At 35.8% G+C, this 15,674-nt stretch overlaps 1 protein-coding gene across 2 annotated transcripts in view; it reads right to left on the reverse strand.

The window, feature by feature from the left end:
• Positions 1–15,674, reverse strand: part of LOC128988133 (xanthine dehydrogenase-like) — a 90,688-nt gene that overhangs the window by 56,646 nt on the left and 18,368 nt on the right. For both annotated transcript variants that reach the window (XR_008490333.1, XM_054409353.1), the window contains exons 10-12: positions 8,996–9,089; positions 8,089–8,198; positions 5,330–5,511 (exon numbers count right to left, since the gene is read on the reverse strand). Coding sequence is in view for 1 of the 2 variants with exons in the window: in XM_054409353.1 (XP_054265328.1) it covers positions 5,330–5,511; positions 8,089–8,198; positions 8,996–9,089 (386 nt within the window). In the remaining variant the exon portion in view is untranslated. The remainder of the gene's footprint in view (positions 1–5,329; positions 5,512–8,088; positions 8,199–8,995; positions 9,090–15,674) is intronic.

The following is a 15,674-nucleotide window of genomic DNA, read 5'->3' on the forward strand; positions in this document are numbered from 1 at the left end:
ATTAGCGTCTGTCATCCAAGGTTTAAAATTTAAGGAAATAGTCTCTGTCCTTACTTTGAATACCCATTGTCTAACAATATCAGGAACGTTATCTGATAGATATCCATTATCTCCAAGGTCAAGATTCAGTGAAGCATAAGTTGTGTGGTATCGTGAGGCCAATGCCGCCTGGACTAACCCCCGCCTGCTCTCCCCCCTTACTGCCTCTACTACTGATAACAGGTGTCGCTGGGTATCCTCAATGGAATTCACATCAAAGGATAATTCAATTCCATGTTTACTTCCAAGACCCTTCCAATCTCTGCTCCAATAAATATTTTCGCTGATTATTTTCTTTGCTAATTTATTTGGTAGACGGTTCGGCGACAGTGACAGAGCATGTATGATGTAACGAGCATGCATGCTGAGTGTATAAATGTACTCTTTTTCTAGTCCAGTTTCGAGATACAATGCATAGTTGGGAGTATTTTTTGCCAATCCTAAAATTTTCTTTACAAAATAACAAAGAGTCCCATCTACATAATCACTTTCCCATAAACCCCATATTTGACACCCATAACAAAGAGTTGATCTGACAATTGAAAAATAAATAGTGAATTTTTTACTTAAAGGTACATTTTTGTTATTTAGAAATGTATTCCAAATACTGTTAATTGCTAATTTTGAAGAGCTGCACTTGTGTTTTAAATGCAAACCCCAGGATAGTTTAGAATTTAAGTTTATTCCCAAATATTTATAATCATTAACCACATCGATTCTTTCACCTCGAAAATACCATTTGTCATTTTTCCTCAGTTTCCCTCCTTTCCTAAAAACCATAATCTTTGACTTACTTAAATTCACAGTCAAGTTCCATTGTTGACAATATCTCTCAAGGTCATTTATCATTAACTGCAGACTGGTTCCCGTCGGAGCCATCAACACAATGTCGTCAGCATATAACAAAGCCTTAATTTGAACATCTCCAAAAATGCAGCCTCCACTTAATGAATCTATAATGTCATTTACAAATAAGTTAAAACATAAAGGACTCAAAACATCTCCTTGTTTTAGACCAAGGCCTGTTTCAAAGTAGTCTGTTATTCCATCTTTACACCAGACAGCTGACGAAGTACCATTATATAAATCCATTAAAACGCGTAACATATGCGTAGAAATACCAAGACATGATAACTTATAAAACAAAGCATTTCTATCTATTGTATCGAAAGCTGCAGTAAAATCTACAAAAAAAGTATATAATTTACCCTTTTTTTTACTGAGACACAATTTTGCAGCATTTGAAAGAATAAAAACATTATCAATTGTCGAATAGCCACTCCTGAAACCAGCTTGATATTCACACAGCCTATCATGATCTGTTATCCAAAGATTTAATCTGTTGTGCAGTAAACTTGTGTATAACTTAGCTACGCAATCTATTTTTTGTAGGGGTCTGCGGTACAGAAAATTTAAGGTCGGTACGGTTCGGTACGGTACAATATTTTGTACCTCGGTTCTCGGTACAAAATCGGTACGGTACGCGGCTACCCGTATTTTTGCGGTTTTCTTCTCAGAACTGTATCTAAACCATTATTTTTAACTTTAATACATAGACATTACTATGAAAATGGATAGTATCCTACATTCATGGTTTTCTAACAACAATTACAGTACCACATATTATTAAAACAAAACCTTTTACTACTACGAGGATTGTGTCAAGAAAAATCACAGTTGAGATAAAGGCTTTACCTATTTTACTCTGAGATACTTTGAATAGCCATGATAAAGTAGTATAAGGATAAAAGTTTTTATGAATAAACATGTTTGAAACATTTATTGACAAGATAATTTCACAAAACTGGTAAATTATTTCCAACCAACACAATGTCTAGTTGTTTTTTTTTTATTTTAAAAACATATAAAAGCATTCAGTAGAAGACAGTGTAGTTTTGCCAGCTGTTCACAGCAGATGACAATGAAAAACTGGAGGTTATGATGAAGTAATGGCAAAGACCATTTTTTTTTTATCAGCTTCAAAACTAGTTAAGTTATAAGATGGATACAATTCTTGCAAAGTTTTTTTCTGAAACTAAAATTTGGATTATCACAGAGTAAGATTTGATGTTGGGCAATTAGACTTTATAACTGTGTTAAAGGTGTGTATCCCTGAATTTATAAATTGCATTCTACACTTATTCACTGCCAAACATAAATCAGTAGAACCTTGATGAACCGAGAATTACACTAGCCTACATAACTTCATTACCCCAAGTAAAATACCAAGATAATTTTTATAATTGTATTTGAATCGTATAATCTTAGTTTGTTAAAAATGGATTGTATGTTCAACAATAATTGTAGTCCATTATTGTTAAGCAGTATGGTCCCAAATTATTGTTTTTCACTTTGAAACATCACAGTTCATTTGACAAAATTATAGTTGAAGCAGCCCAATGTCAAGTCACGCTTGTGCAATAGTTTGTTTACATGCTTTCTCCAGACCACGGGGGAGGGGAGGGTCTGATAAGCCGTCTATTGTTCACCCCCAAGAAGGTCCGACCCTCATTAGTGCCGCTCGGCTGCACTCAGTGGGGAACCCAATACCACAAATCAATCTTTTAAATGAATACAAATATTTGGTAATAATTGTTTTATTAATATTCACCTTGAAATTTCAATAAATTTGGTGTAAAATTTGACAAAAATCTGCTATTTGGACCGATTATTAATACAATACCAAATACCAATAAAGTAGTACATTCATTGGTAATTAAATAATAGGTAAAAATTTACCGATTTTCGTCAAGTTTTACCCCCTGCTGTGCGCTATGTCACAAAAGCTGATAACGACATGGGTGATTAGTAACCATGGCAACTTGTTGAATGCGTGATGAAGGGAAACCCAAGAAATAGAAGAACAAAGAGAAAGAATAACGACGTTGTTATCTTTATACCCTTTTTACAATTTCCGTTATTGTTATCTTTATGTAAGATTTTATGATTTTGTTTTATAGGTTTATAAAATAATTCTTTTTAACTACGGGAATATCAATTTATAATTTATCAACGTGCTTCTCTTCTGAAACCGCAATACCGGATGCATAATAAAGGTCAATGGCCTAAAATATCACGATTGTGCAATATTGTATTTTGATGTTGAAATTAAAATCACGACAAAAGTTTGTATATATCCATGGTCGTCAATAGAAAGATAAAACATCCATAACAAATATTTTAATTTATAAAATAAGATTGTAGATTAGTTACAAGTTTAATATGTAGCCATAAACAGTTTTATGGCAGTAGGCAATGGCCAGCGGCAAATTCAATATTCACGAAAATACTGATTAAGTTAGAGATAACATTTAACAGTCATCATAAAACTATTATTTTTATGATAAAACAGAATTGGGGAAAGTCGTAAAGAAATAAAAGTGATAAAACTCAACAGTTCTTGGAAGTACTTCAATACAACAATTATTGTCGTGATAAAATGTTAATGGATTTGGGACTGCTAATGGGTTTTTTATTGCATCATCACGCTAGTAATAAATTATGAAGATCGTAAACAAACATCTGATAAGACTTTTATGTGCTCAGAACCAACTGCCGTTGACTACGATAGAAAACTGAAAGTAATTTATTATTATAATAGGCTGTACCGAACCGAATTTGTACCGTGTAAAATGCTGTACCGAACCGATGACGGTAACTAAGCTTGTACCGTACCGTACCGACTTTTTCGGTGCACCGCAGACCCCTAATTTTTTGTTATATACACCCCTGAATGCAGGTGCCGTACAATCTACAAATCCAATATAATCTCTTACTTTGGACATGGTGTCTACTAAACCTGGTTTGAAAAATTCAAGGAGTTTTCCAGGAGAATTCAAGACAAATTCCTGAATTTTAAGAGCTACTATCGGAACCCGTTCAACTAATTGCAATCCGCTAATAATAATTTATTATTACTATTAATGATTATTTTAATTTAAAACAAAACTTTTCCAAAGAAAAATATTTTATACAACATAATAAAACAGTATAACTAATAAGGTAAGGCGACACCAGCTATCATCTCCTGCGATCGTGGGAATACCGGTGAGCATATCTTGCAGTCTCGTCAACACAGGCAACCGATCGCGGCAAAACAGGTTCGCATATTTTATTATTTCAGCGACACCGATAATCGTCTCCCACGATCGCAGGAATACCCGTGAGCATATCCTGCGGTTTCGGCAACACCGATAATCGTCTCCCGCGATCACGGCAATACCCGTGAGCATATCCTGCGGTTTCGGCAACACCAATAATCGTCTTCCGCGATCGCGGCAATACCCGGGAGCATATCCTGCGGTTTTGGCGACACCGATAATCGTCTCCCGCGATCGCGGCAAAACCCGTGAACATATCCTGCGGTTTCGGCAACACCGACAATCGTCTCCCGCGATCGCGGCAATACCTGTGAGTATATCCTGCGGTTTCGGCAACACCGATAATCGTCTCCCGCGATCGTGGCAAAACCCGTGAACATATCCTGCGGTTTCGGCAACACCGATAATCGTCTCCCGCGATCGCGGGAATACCCGTGAGCATATCCTGCGGTTTCGGCAACACCGATAATCGTCTCCCGCAATCGCGGCAAAACCCGTGAACATATCCTGCGGTTTCGGCAACACCGACAATCGTCTCCCGCGATCGCGGCAAAACCCGTGAACATATCCTGCGGTTTCGGCAACACCGACAATCGTCTCCCGCGAGCGCGGCAATACCAGTGAGCATATCCTGCGGTTTCGGCAACACCGATAATCGTCTCCCGCGATCGCGGCAATACCCGTGAACATATCCTGCGGTTTCGGCAACACCGATAATCGTCTCCCGCGAGCGCGGCAATACCCGTGAGGATATCTTGCCGTTTCGGCAACACCGTTTGTGGATTCCCGGAGGTTCCGGTGGATTCCTGGAGTTTTCCAGGACATTTCAAGGTAAGATAAAATTCCCGGAGTTTTCCCGGTTTTCCCGAATTTCCCGGAGAGTAGACACCATGTTGGATGTTTACTTTCCATTACCGATCCTTGGGGAAGGTGCAAGATCCCGAGTCCCAAAGTTTTATGTTCGAACCACACCAATCACCGATAAATTTAACTCTTTTAATACGTAACCATTTAGGCCTAGCTTGAAGTAACGTGTAAAATGGCTCTGGGCTAGAGCCTAGTGTCCTAGGATGTGAAGGTGGGAACTTTTAAACGCATTAATACCTCAGGACAGAATCCAAAATACAGCACTAAAACTGTATAAAAACCAGACCAGCTAAAATCAAATAATAAGTGTACACTGTACTTACTTGTCCTTCAAGGCAGCGGCAGTATTGGGAGCAGACACTGTGGTTGGAGCCATTCCACCAAAAGCCATCTCCATGTCTACAACATGACTCTGGGAGGTCAGCTGGAGATTGAAAGCTGCGTTGACAACAGCAATGTCGTCTTCTCTCCTCTTGGCCTGCTTGTAGGCTGCAAAGTACTGGTTCTGGAAAATAGAGTAGAGAATAGTTAAAGGGAGGAAATTGGCCGTTATTAATGTATAAATTTTGATAAGTCAAATGGGGTGCATGCAATAGATAATTTAAAATTACCTTCACCTATTAAACTAATGTATTATTATCAATTGCATGCACCCCACGTTTTTAGTTTTAAATCTTACAAGTATTTATACTCTCCACATATTTATAAATTATTTTCTACTTTTTAGTGCGTTTAAAAACGTTTTGTTTTAAAAAAGTTTTTTATTTATAAACTATTTTCTACTTTTTAGTTTTTAATGTGTGTGGATGTTACATCTATTTGAAGCATCCATATCAGATTAATACAGAGGCATGTGGGAAATCTAAGGTTTATTTGAGTTTCTTTTCATATAATTATGTACCTATTAGATTGAATGTATGCCTACCTACTAACTATAAATATATCAATATATTTAACTTATTTTTTGTAGGGATGGTCAAGTCTCAAAATTTCGGGAAATTTTCGGGAAATTTTAAATCTCGTTACACGAGACAAGATTTCTTTTTGGCCGAGATTTTTACCGAGACGGGAATAAAAAAAAAAATTATAAAAACGCCTGCAGAAAGTCAATGCAATACCCGCAATACAGGAGCGTGTTGTAGTTGCGTTTTCTTTGTGTCGGCGTTCTTATTTAGTTAATTCTTTAAATGTAAATATTACTTTAATTATTTTAATAATATTACTTTAATAACATTTGAGAAGTTTTGTAAAGTGTAAACAGTGTGAGGAATTTTTTATTACTATAAAAAGAAAAAGTCAAAACAAGTAACTATTTTATAAAAATTAATATTACTTTTATTTTATGGTTTATTTTATTTTAGGATAAGTTGAACTCTATGATATCACTATGTTTCCTAATCGTAGGCATTTTTAATAAGTTAGGCGTGATTAATAAAAAAATGTTATGCTGATGTTTGTTAATAAAATATTGTAAATATTCTTGACTATTATCATTATTTTTGTATTTAAACAGTCATCTAACAATGTTACAAAATCAGGTAAAAATTTTGAACGTGCATTTCCCGTTGCGTACGAGAAGGGAAATCCCGTCTCGAAATTTTATGAGAAATAAAAAATCTCGTCTCGTCTCGTCTCGAACTAAAAATCCAATCTCGTCCATCCCTACTTTATAGAATAGTAAATAAATAACAATTGACATTATTAACAAACACTGCAATCAGATTGTTTATCTTTATTTTGAAATGTTTGTTTGTATAAAGAATTTCTTGGGAGCATAACCTGCACGCCTCTTAACTTCTGCTCTTCGAACTGTCAAATTTAAGAATTTACAGCTGACTTAAATTAATTGATATACAGTATTTACATTCTCTCAAAATGTAAACATAGAAAATTTGGAAGCCCATGGGGCGTAGCCCAAGAGAAATATGAAAATTAAATGATACGAAATTGCATTGTCAATTGTCATCCATTTGTGAGCTATGTTCAAGTTTCAATTCTCTAGCTCATCGGGAACTTCGTTTAAATTGATATCAAAATTTGTAGGAAAGCGAGATAATAAAAACAAGCCCATGGGGCGTAGCCCGAGGGAAATATGAAAATCAAATGATATAATATTGCATAGTCATCCATTTGTGAGCTATGTTTCAAGTTTCAAGTCTCTAGCTCTTTGGAAAGTATCAAAATTTGCAAGAAAGCGAGTTAATAAAAACAAACCCATGGGAAATATGAAAATTAAATTATATAATATTGCATTGTCTTCCATTTGTGAGCTATGTTTCAAGTTTCAAGTCTCTAGCTCATTGGGAAGTTAGTATAAAATTGATTGCAAAATTTGTACCGGACAAGAAAGCGAGCTAATAAAAACGTTTTAAAAAGACCATAAATATTAAAAATATAGGTATAAAAAATAAAACTGGAAAAAGAAGATACATCCTTGAAAGAGTTTTCTATGCTTGCCTTCATCTAAATCACACTGTCTTCCCAAGAATTAGCCTTTTGTGGTGAGTGCTAAACGGCAATTTTCATGACAATACAAACAACATCACCATACACTGAATTTGTTTAAATAATCTGATATTTCAGCCAATGATTGATGATTTTTTTATTAAGTAGACGATTAACAATTCATTTTCAAGTCAGCTGTTTTGAATAGAATTGGCAAAAGAAATAACAAAATCACCCTGTTAAACCACTTGTATAATCGTTTAATATAAGAGAAAAAGACACTGCAAGCAAAATGGTCTCAGGCAACCAACTTTCAAAAGAAATGACAAAGTAGGTCCAAAGGGGAATAGAGTATGTTTTTGTAATTTAAACAAACTCGAAGAAATCGTGTTTTCGTTTAGCATGACAGGAGCTTGTTTGGAAAAAGAAAAGTTTTGACGGGACAAGAAAGTATAATTAATTTCTGGGACAAGTACAGTCAGCTGATCAGTTTTTGATAAAAAAATTACTTTACAATTATTATAGACCTAGTTTTTAGTGGCTATTTTTTACGGACAGTGATGTAAAGAGTAATGTCATGAAGAAAGTTGAGTAATTTTTTAGATTCCCTAGTCAAGGAGACTAGTCCAATACAAACCTCAGTAGTGAATGGTATGTGGATGGCCAGTAAGATCTCCTCAGGTTTAACAATGTTTCTCCTGTATCCAGTCCAGAATGAGCTATTCAACTGGACGACTCTTTTGCCTCCTGGAGGGAAAAATATTACAGTTAAGTTACAAACTGTTATTATGGATTAATAAATATAGGATGGAGAGGACACAGCTAACTCACCTGATGAAAGGTTGCAGACGAGTCAAAGAACACATAAAATCACACACATAATATACTTAATATTTCGACTCTTTCAGAGGCTTCTTCAGAAGTAGGCCTAGATGGTAGTTACAAAACAACAGTTTATTTAATTAATCCAAGCTAAATGCTTTTTCCTAAAAACAAAACTGTTATTATGGAAATACACATATTCCAAACAACCTAATAAAATGCCCACTGACTGGTTAGGAGTTACTTTTTTAAGAGATTGAGTCAATGGAGTTCAGGTAGCTTCTCATAGTCAGTACAAAATGTAAAAAAACGGTTTTTCTAACGTTAAAATGCCAAATGATGATCCTTTTTAATATGTCAAATGTGAAAATGTCACTAAATTCAGTGTTATTTATGGTATCAAATAAAGTAAAAAAATTGAAATTTGTGACTAGGCTATCATGTAAAATAACAAAGCTGCTATTTTCAATGTTAAAATAACTTTTGACGGGTAAATGAAATTTGACTTTGACCCATTGTAATACAATCTTTTTACTTCGTCTTATATTTAATTTTGTAAATTACCAAAGGAAATTGAAATATAGCTGAACTCTATAAAAAAATGTCCTAATGTAGTATGTGGAGATCGATGTTTCAAGGTGCCACAATTGCTTTAGGACAAACTGCAGCAAAGTTATTTTAGATCAAAAAAGTATTTAAAAGAAAAATTTAATAATTAATACCTTGGCTAACTAGTTCCAGTTCGCATCCGGCAGCCATGAAAATTGGGTTGAGATCAGAAATGGGACTCCCTGTCATTATATTTCCTCCTACAGCCTGGAAAAATAATAAATTAACATATGAAGATGGTGGTTTTTAAATTAAGGCCTTCATTGGAGCTCCCATCATAGCCAAGAGATCTAAGTTCAAATCTAAGATCACCTAAGTTGTACTGTACAATTTAACACAGTAAAAATAAAAATTTGACAGAACAAAAGTACAGTAGACTCCCTCTTATCCGGACACCTCCGGACCGAGGCCAGTCCGGATAACAGGTTATTCGGTTATACCGACGTCCCCAAAAACTCGTAAAAACAGATTGTTTAAATGCGTATTTGACTTAAATTTAGGAGAGCATTGTATTTAGACATGTGATAATTTCCGCCGAGTGCATTCCGGTTAAACTGATGTCCGGTTAAAAGGTGTCCGAATAAAGGCCAAGTCACACCGAGCTTGCTCCCGCGGCGGGAGCGAATTTTGAAAAATCGCTCACCATATTATCAAATGTGCCAAGTCACACCGCACTACCACGCGCCCGCGCGGTAGTGTCCGCCACGTCCGCCTGCTGAGCGATTTTTTGAGACTACCGCGGCGGGAGTTTTGTCTAGCGCATGCGCAAAAGGGGCATTTTGAATGCCCAAGCTATTTAAAGTTTAAAAGTAATACAGTTTAATAAAGTTTTCAATTAAATTTAACATGTTTCTTTTGTTTAATGATGTAGTCTATGTTGTTTTGTATTATCTTCGTAATTATGTTTGTCACCAGAAAATAGTTATTTGTGTAACTAGTGGTGAAAGTGGCACTTTGCTGCACACGAGCGGCGAGTGCGGAATGATCTCGAGTGCAGCAAAGGCCTTTTTCACTCGTGTTACACATTATATTTTTCCTACAGTCACTATAAAGCATACCTATAACTTAAATAATTAGCCTTTCAAACAATATTCAACACGTTTTTAGGTTAGGTTAAACCCAAGCGTTGAACGGATTAGTAAACACTGCACCAGTGCACCAGCTGATTGTAGTCGTAGTATCATTAAGTGTTGAGTACACGTCGTATATACTGGATGGGAAGCATAATTTTTATTTCAATTGGAGTTCCTGGCGTATAGGACGAATGCAGTACATATTTTGATTGGCTTGGGCTTGAGGGAAGATCATTACCGCAACGATTCAGTAAGAGACCAAGTGATTCGGTGGTCTACTGGTTAGCGTGTTGAGCTGGCAATCTGTAGGACCGGGTTCGAATCCTCTCAGTTGCACTTTCTTTTTGTCTAAGATTTTTTGTTATCAGCAAGTTTGGCTAAGTTATGACAGTTTGATGTTATAATTAAAACATTATAAAAATGATTTAGAGCCATTTATAGTTTTATTTTATAAACATAAGTTAACTATTTTTTCGATTAATTAGTAAACCTTCATTCGATTTTACATTGTCAGCAAGTTTGGTTAGGCTATTATAAGTTAGGCTATAATAAGTTAGGCTAGTTTAATTTATAATAAAAAATATAAAATTGAATTTGAGGCATTTATAGTTTTATTTTATGAACAGAACTATTTTATTTCAATTAGTAAACCTTCATTATAGCCAAATCAGAAGCCAAAACGGCAATAATCAGTAGGCCTAAACTTAACTTATAAACAGAATAAACAAGTAGGCCTAAGTAAACAGGTAATTTTTATTAAGGGTGTTTGGTGGCTAGGCTAGTCTGACGGTGAGGAGCATTAGTTCAACAGTTCTCCACCACGCGCGCTAGGAGGACCGTTCGGGGGCAGCGCTGAGAGAGTGTGTTTGTGTGCGTGAGCTGTAGGCGTCCAATGCCACTCTCCTACCTAGTCGCTACCTCACACCACACAGCACACACTGCATGTCGATTTCTCGGCCACGCGAAGAAATCTCTCTCTCATATAAAGATCTCATCTATTATCTCAGTTATAATAAAGTATGAATAATAGTAAATAAATAATTTGTGCTTTAACACACAGCTTTAATATACTGTAAACAAATATGTTATAACAAATATTTACACATTAACTTACAAATGTACATACATACATAAAAACGGCACAATCAATCAAAATAAGATCGTCAAATATGATTAATGTCTATTTATTCACTATTTATTCGTCTTTGAGTTTCTCTCTTTTCTTTCCTTCGCTTCCACTATGTATGGTGGGTCCCTACATTTTAGGCCACGCTGGATGCGACTGTTAGCAATCTCTGGTAGCATACACTCCAAAAAGAACTGAGTTACCTGTAATAAGTTCATACACATGTATTTATTTATAACCAAAGAGGTGTAAAATATAATATGCAGCAAGTATGTTAACAAAAAATTAAAATCTTATTGCTAAATACTTATGTTCAATAGATATAATAAATTAATACTGATATTATTTTTTGAAATAGTAAACTTCCTCTAACCGGCGTTTTTCGATCTGGCAAGACTTCGGAAAAGATTATGTAAAAATAATACAGTAGAACATTGATTTTAATCTAATAAATCCTTCTAAAGTAATTATATTTAATCATTGTGTTTATTTTGTCTAATGTGTTGTCTTTTCTACCATTTATTTCCATTATTTGCATGCTACAGGCTCCCACATTATTGGTTTTGAAACATCACAGTTCATTTAAAAGCAAGTAATATTGATCGATAGCTTCAAGATAAAGCTACCCGCTTGCACTGACAAATGTCTACCCCTTACACATTTGTCTGCTACGGCACTATGTCGTAGCAATAGACGCTTATAAACCGTACATATAACATAATGTAAACAATTACCTTAGGGTAAATTTTTGTTTGCCAGAAGTCGTCATCACGGTCTATACGTTCAATGAACAGTGGTGCTGATGACGTATAAACAATGAAGTCGCACCACTCTCTATTTGCGATATGCAATTGACCTTGAATTTGGTAGTGGTAATTGTGTTTCCGCTTCAACTGGACGGTGTTATTTATTCGTTCTAAACAAAAATCTTTATTTTTGCCACTTGTGATAGCCTCTTCCAGGGTTTGATCTTTGACGGAAGGCAAACACTTGACTTCCACCAGGCCATTTTCTCCAACGAGACCATCAGGACTTGCCCCGAGGTAGGCATGGTCAGCATCAATAAAAAGTCCACATTTGTCAACTGTAGACAGTGTCAACAGTTCATACTGCTTTATGGCAGTTTCCTCGTTGACTCTGCCGTACAAAACTGCCTGTGATTTCAGGTCTCGTGGATAAAGAATTTCTTTAACCAAGTTGTGGCAGGATGTGTGTGGCAATCGTTTGGCAACGACGCCAAATTTTGAAGCTGTCAGCCGATTCATTCGCTTTTCTTGCCAACAGGCATTGCCATGTTGCCCCACAGTCAGCCTCTCGGTCTCTACCCTGTCATCAGAGGCCAATTGTTGAAGAATGTCATTCTTCTTTTGTTCTAATACATCTTCCTCTACATCGGCTTCAACGACAAGAGGACCATACTCACGGTCGTAGTTGCCCCCCTTGCGAATTTTTTTCTTAGGAGCGCCATTTTGTACATAGTTTAGGCGTCTCTTTAAACGTCGTCTTTCTCGGGCCAACATGTAGGATTTAGTGATTTTCCCTGGACTTTTCATCATAAGTCGTCTCATTGGGCTAAGATGCCAACTAGGGCCACTGGTGTGAGACAGCCCGGCGCCCAAGCATCGAAGTCTGTAAGATCCCTGGAACGACAGGTTCGTGCGTTTGCCGCCAGTAAACTTGGCGACAAGAGCCATGTATTGTTCTGCCCTGTTAGTTGTCTGATTGAAGACCAGGCTTTCTGCCTTAGCTTCAACTCTTCCAATAAGTTTCCTTATTTCCGTCAGGAAGTGAGTGTTGATTTTATTTAGAGTGTTTTCTTCACTTTTCCTGTTGCAAAAGCCCCCCCGACACTTGACGTGATTTCCAAATACGTGATCGACAGAGTTTTTTATGTCATATCGTAGGTTTTTTACGTCTTCAGGGCTTTTGTTAACTCCATATTCCTTAATGGATGTTCTGACCCCTTTTACCAATCTTTCCAAGCGGGTTACTACATCCCCTTCAGTGGCGGAAGACAGTAGCTTTCTTGACTCAATAGGGTAGCTGGTGTTATTTGCTAGTTTATGGAGTTGGTCACTGAGAGCTCGTGTAACATGGTTGGCACACTCGATTTTTTTTACAAATCTGCCATACCTGTAACAAAAATTAACAGTAGTAGCAATAGCATTACACAGTAATAACCAACATACACTTGAACGTGTTGGCGAACCAAGTTTGTTTAGTAAAATATGTTTTTTTATAAAGTTTGAAAAAATTATCATCACCATTCATTCAGTAATTAATTACATAAGAAACTAAAAATTCGCTTTGTCTATAGGTCTGCTGAGACGAGAGTATATGGAACTGTTATGGAAAGTAAATAAAATAAATGTCTTATAACACTTTTAAAACATATATTTACGCTTATACTGTTACTCACAAGATGGTAAATGTGATAATTAAGAAGTTATTTAGTGGAACTTTTATTGCATCACTTAAACATTTTAATTTACAATTTTGAGTAATAGATCTCTATAACCAATTTACTCTCTCACCTGCATCTTTCTTGAATGTGAGGGAACACGCTAGAATCTCCATCTCCTATATAATATTTGTATATTAGGCCATAGTCTTCTTCGCTGCGTTTAAAACCTTCAACGATTATGTCACTTTCCATTCCGGTCGAGGGTCCATTATAGTTCAAAAAACATTCATGTTTAGGAGGTTGTGACTCATTGCTTTTGTATTTTGTGCAAACAAAACAAAATTTGTTTCTTACTCCAATGTATAGAAGTTTTTTCGTCTCAGCCCCAATAATAACTCCCTGAAAATAAGTACAATTGAAAATTGAACAATAGGATCAGAATAGTGACTTTTAAAATAGTTTTCCACTCGGCCGTGCACCACCTGAGAGATTGCGCCCGTAGGCCAACGATCTCACTGAAAGGTCTTGAGTGACTTATAAATTGTAAAGATAAATAAACAAGTGTCCAACGATAGTGGACACTATCATCAAGTGCCCACCATCACAGAAGTGCACGGGGGTGTGGTAGGCCTATGGCGCGTGAGTAAAAGGCGCGCCGTCGCGGGTTGGTGTTCAGTGGTATGGGGAGTGCACAAGGTCAATGACACCTGCCACTAGCCCAAGTTTTGTAAGACTACCCCTCGCCGCACTGCAATTGACACTGCTTACACGTTGGGAATTTTTGTAAATAATTGAGGCATTGTTCCATTTCGTTAAATGGTCATAAACAAAATGACTAGAGAAATAAAGAGAATTAAATTTTCAATTAAAAATATAATCTGAAATACTTACAACGCCTGACGACGAGTTCATTCCATGGCCGTAAGACCTTTTGGCCCAACCTCCATCACCAAGAACAGTGATAAACGGAACTCCGTTTAAAAAGTGATTCTTTTCAATTGCGATCTTTTTTTCTTCTTCTGCGTTTTCTTTCATTTTGTTGAAAAGAGTTGTTTCCCAAACCTGTTACAAATAATCATTAAATAAGTAAATACCATTTTAAAAATAAAAAATACTTGGTATTATAACTTTGGATAATGGTTTCCTCTTATTATCAACTAGCAGAGTACCCGTCCTTCGTACGGGGTTGGAATATAAGTATAAAATGCTTATTGCAGTTATACTCAAGCTTTGCGTTTGCAATAAGGGAGGACACAGTTTTATAAAATTTGCTTTTTTAAATTTACAGTATTCTATAGTATTACACTTCTACCATAGCCATAATGTTCTACCACTTCACCTAAACAATAGAGAAAAATAAATTATCAACAATTCGCAAAATATCACGAATTATTCATAAAATAAAAAAACATAAACATAACTGTAAACAATCCTACTTTGACAGTTCTCATTGTTTGTTCACAGTTCACAGTTGTTTGTAGCTGCTTAGTTCAAATAAGCTGTTTTCATAAATGCAAAAAAATATAGTGCTGCACCCTGTTGGTAAATCTTATAACTTTTTAATGCTTTTCCATATCATAGAACCAACTTTTTAGTTGAAACAGCTGACTAAATTCTTTAATTACCTTTAAATATGAATACTCGTAAGGTTAACATGGGGAATTACAGAGCCACTGGGGCGGAGACCGAAAGGATTTTTGAGATAAGAATATGCTTATATGTTAATCGGGAATGTAAGCTATCATCATGCCAAATTTCAGCCCAATCCGTCCAGTGGATTATGCGTGATTGAACTTGAAACAAACAAACAAACAAACACACAAACTTTCACATTTATAATATTAGTAAGATTGTAGGAACAGAAAATAACACATTAGAAAAGCGAGTTTAGCATCATCCGTAAACCTCTGTTACAATCACCCACTGCAGTTGTGATTTTTTACTTTACACTTTACACAACCGCCATTTAAGCGCCGTGTCAATGAGTGGAAACCATATTTCTAAGCCATTTGACGACGATCATTATTAAATTTAAAGTTTTAATAATGATCGTAATAATGATGATATATAATTCTAAACAATGTACAGACAAAACTCTAATTTTATTTATATAGATATTAATAAACTATAAATTATTAATAATTAATGCTAATTGATGGTAATTTATAATCCTTAGTAGACCCTAAGTT

This window comes from Macrosteles quadrilineatus, unplaced genomic scaffold (assembly GCF_028750875.1).
Source record: "Macrosteles quadrilineatus isolate MER2022 unplaced genomic scaffold, UCM_ALF_1.0 Scaffold_2__2_contigs__length_208266976, whole genome shotgun sequence".
Lineage (NCBI taxonomy): Eukaryota > Metazoa > Arthropoda > Insecta > Hemiptera > Cicadellidae > Macrosteles > Macrosteles quadrilineatus.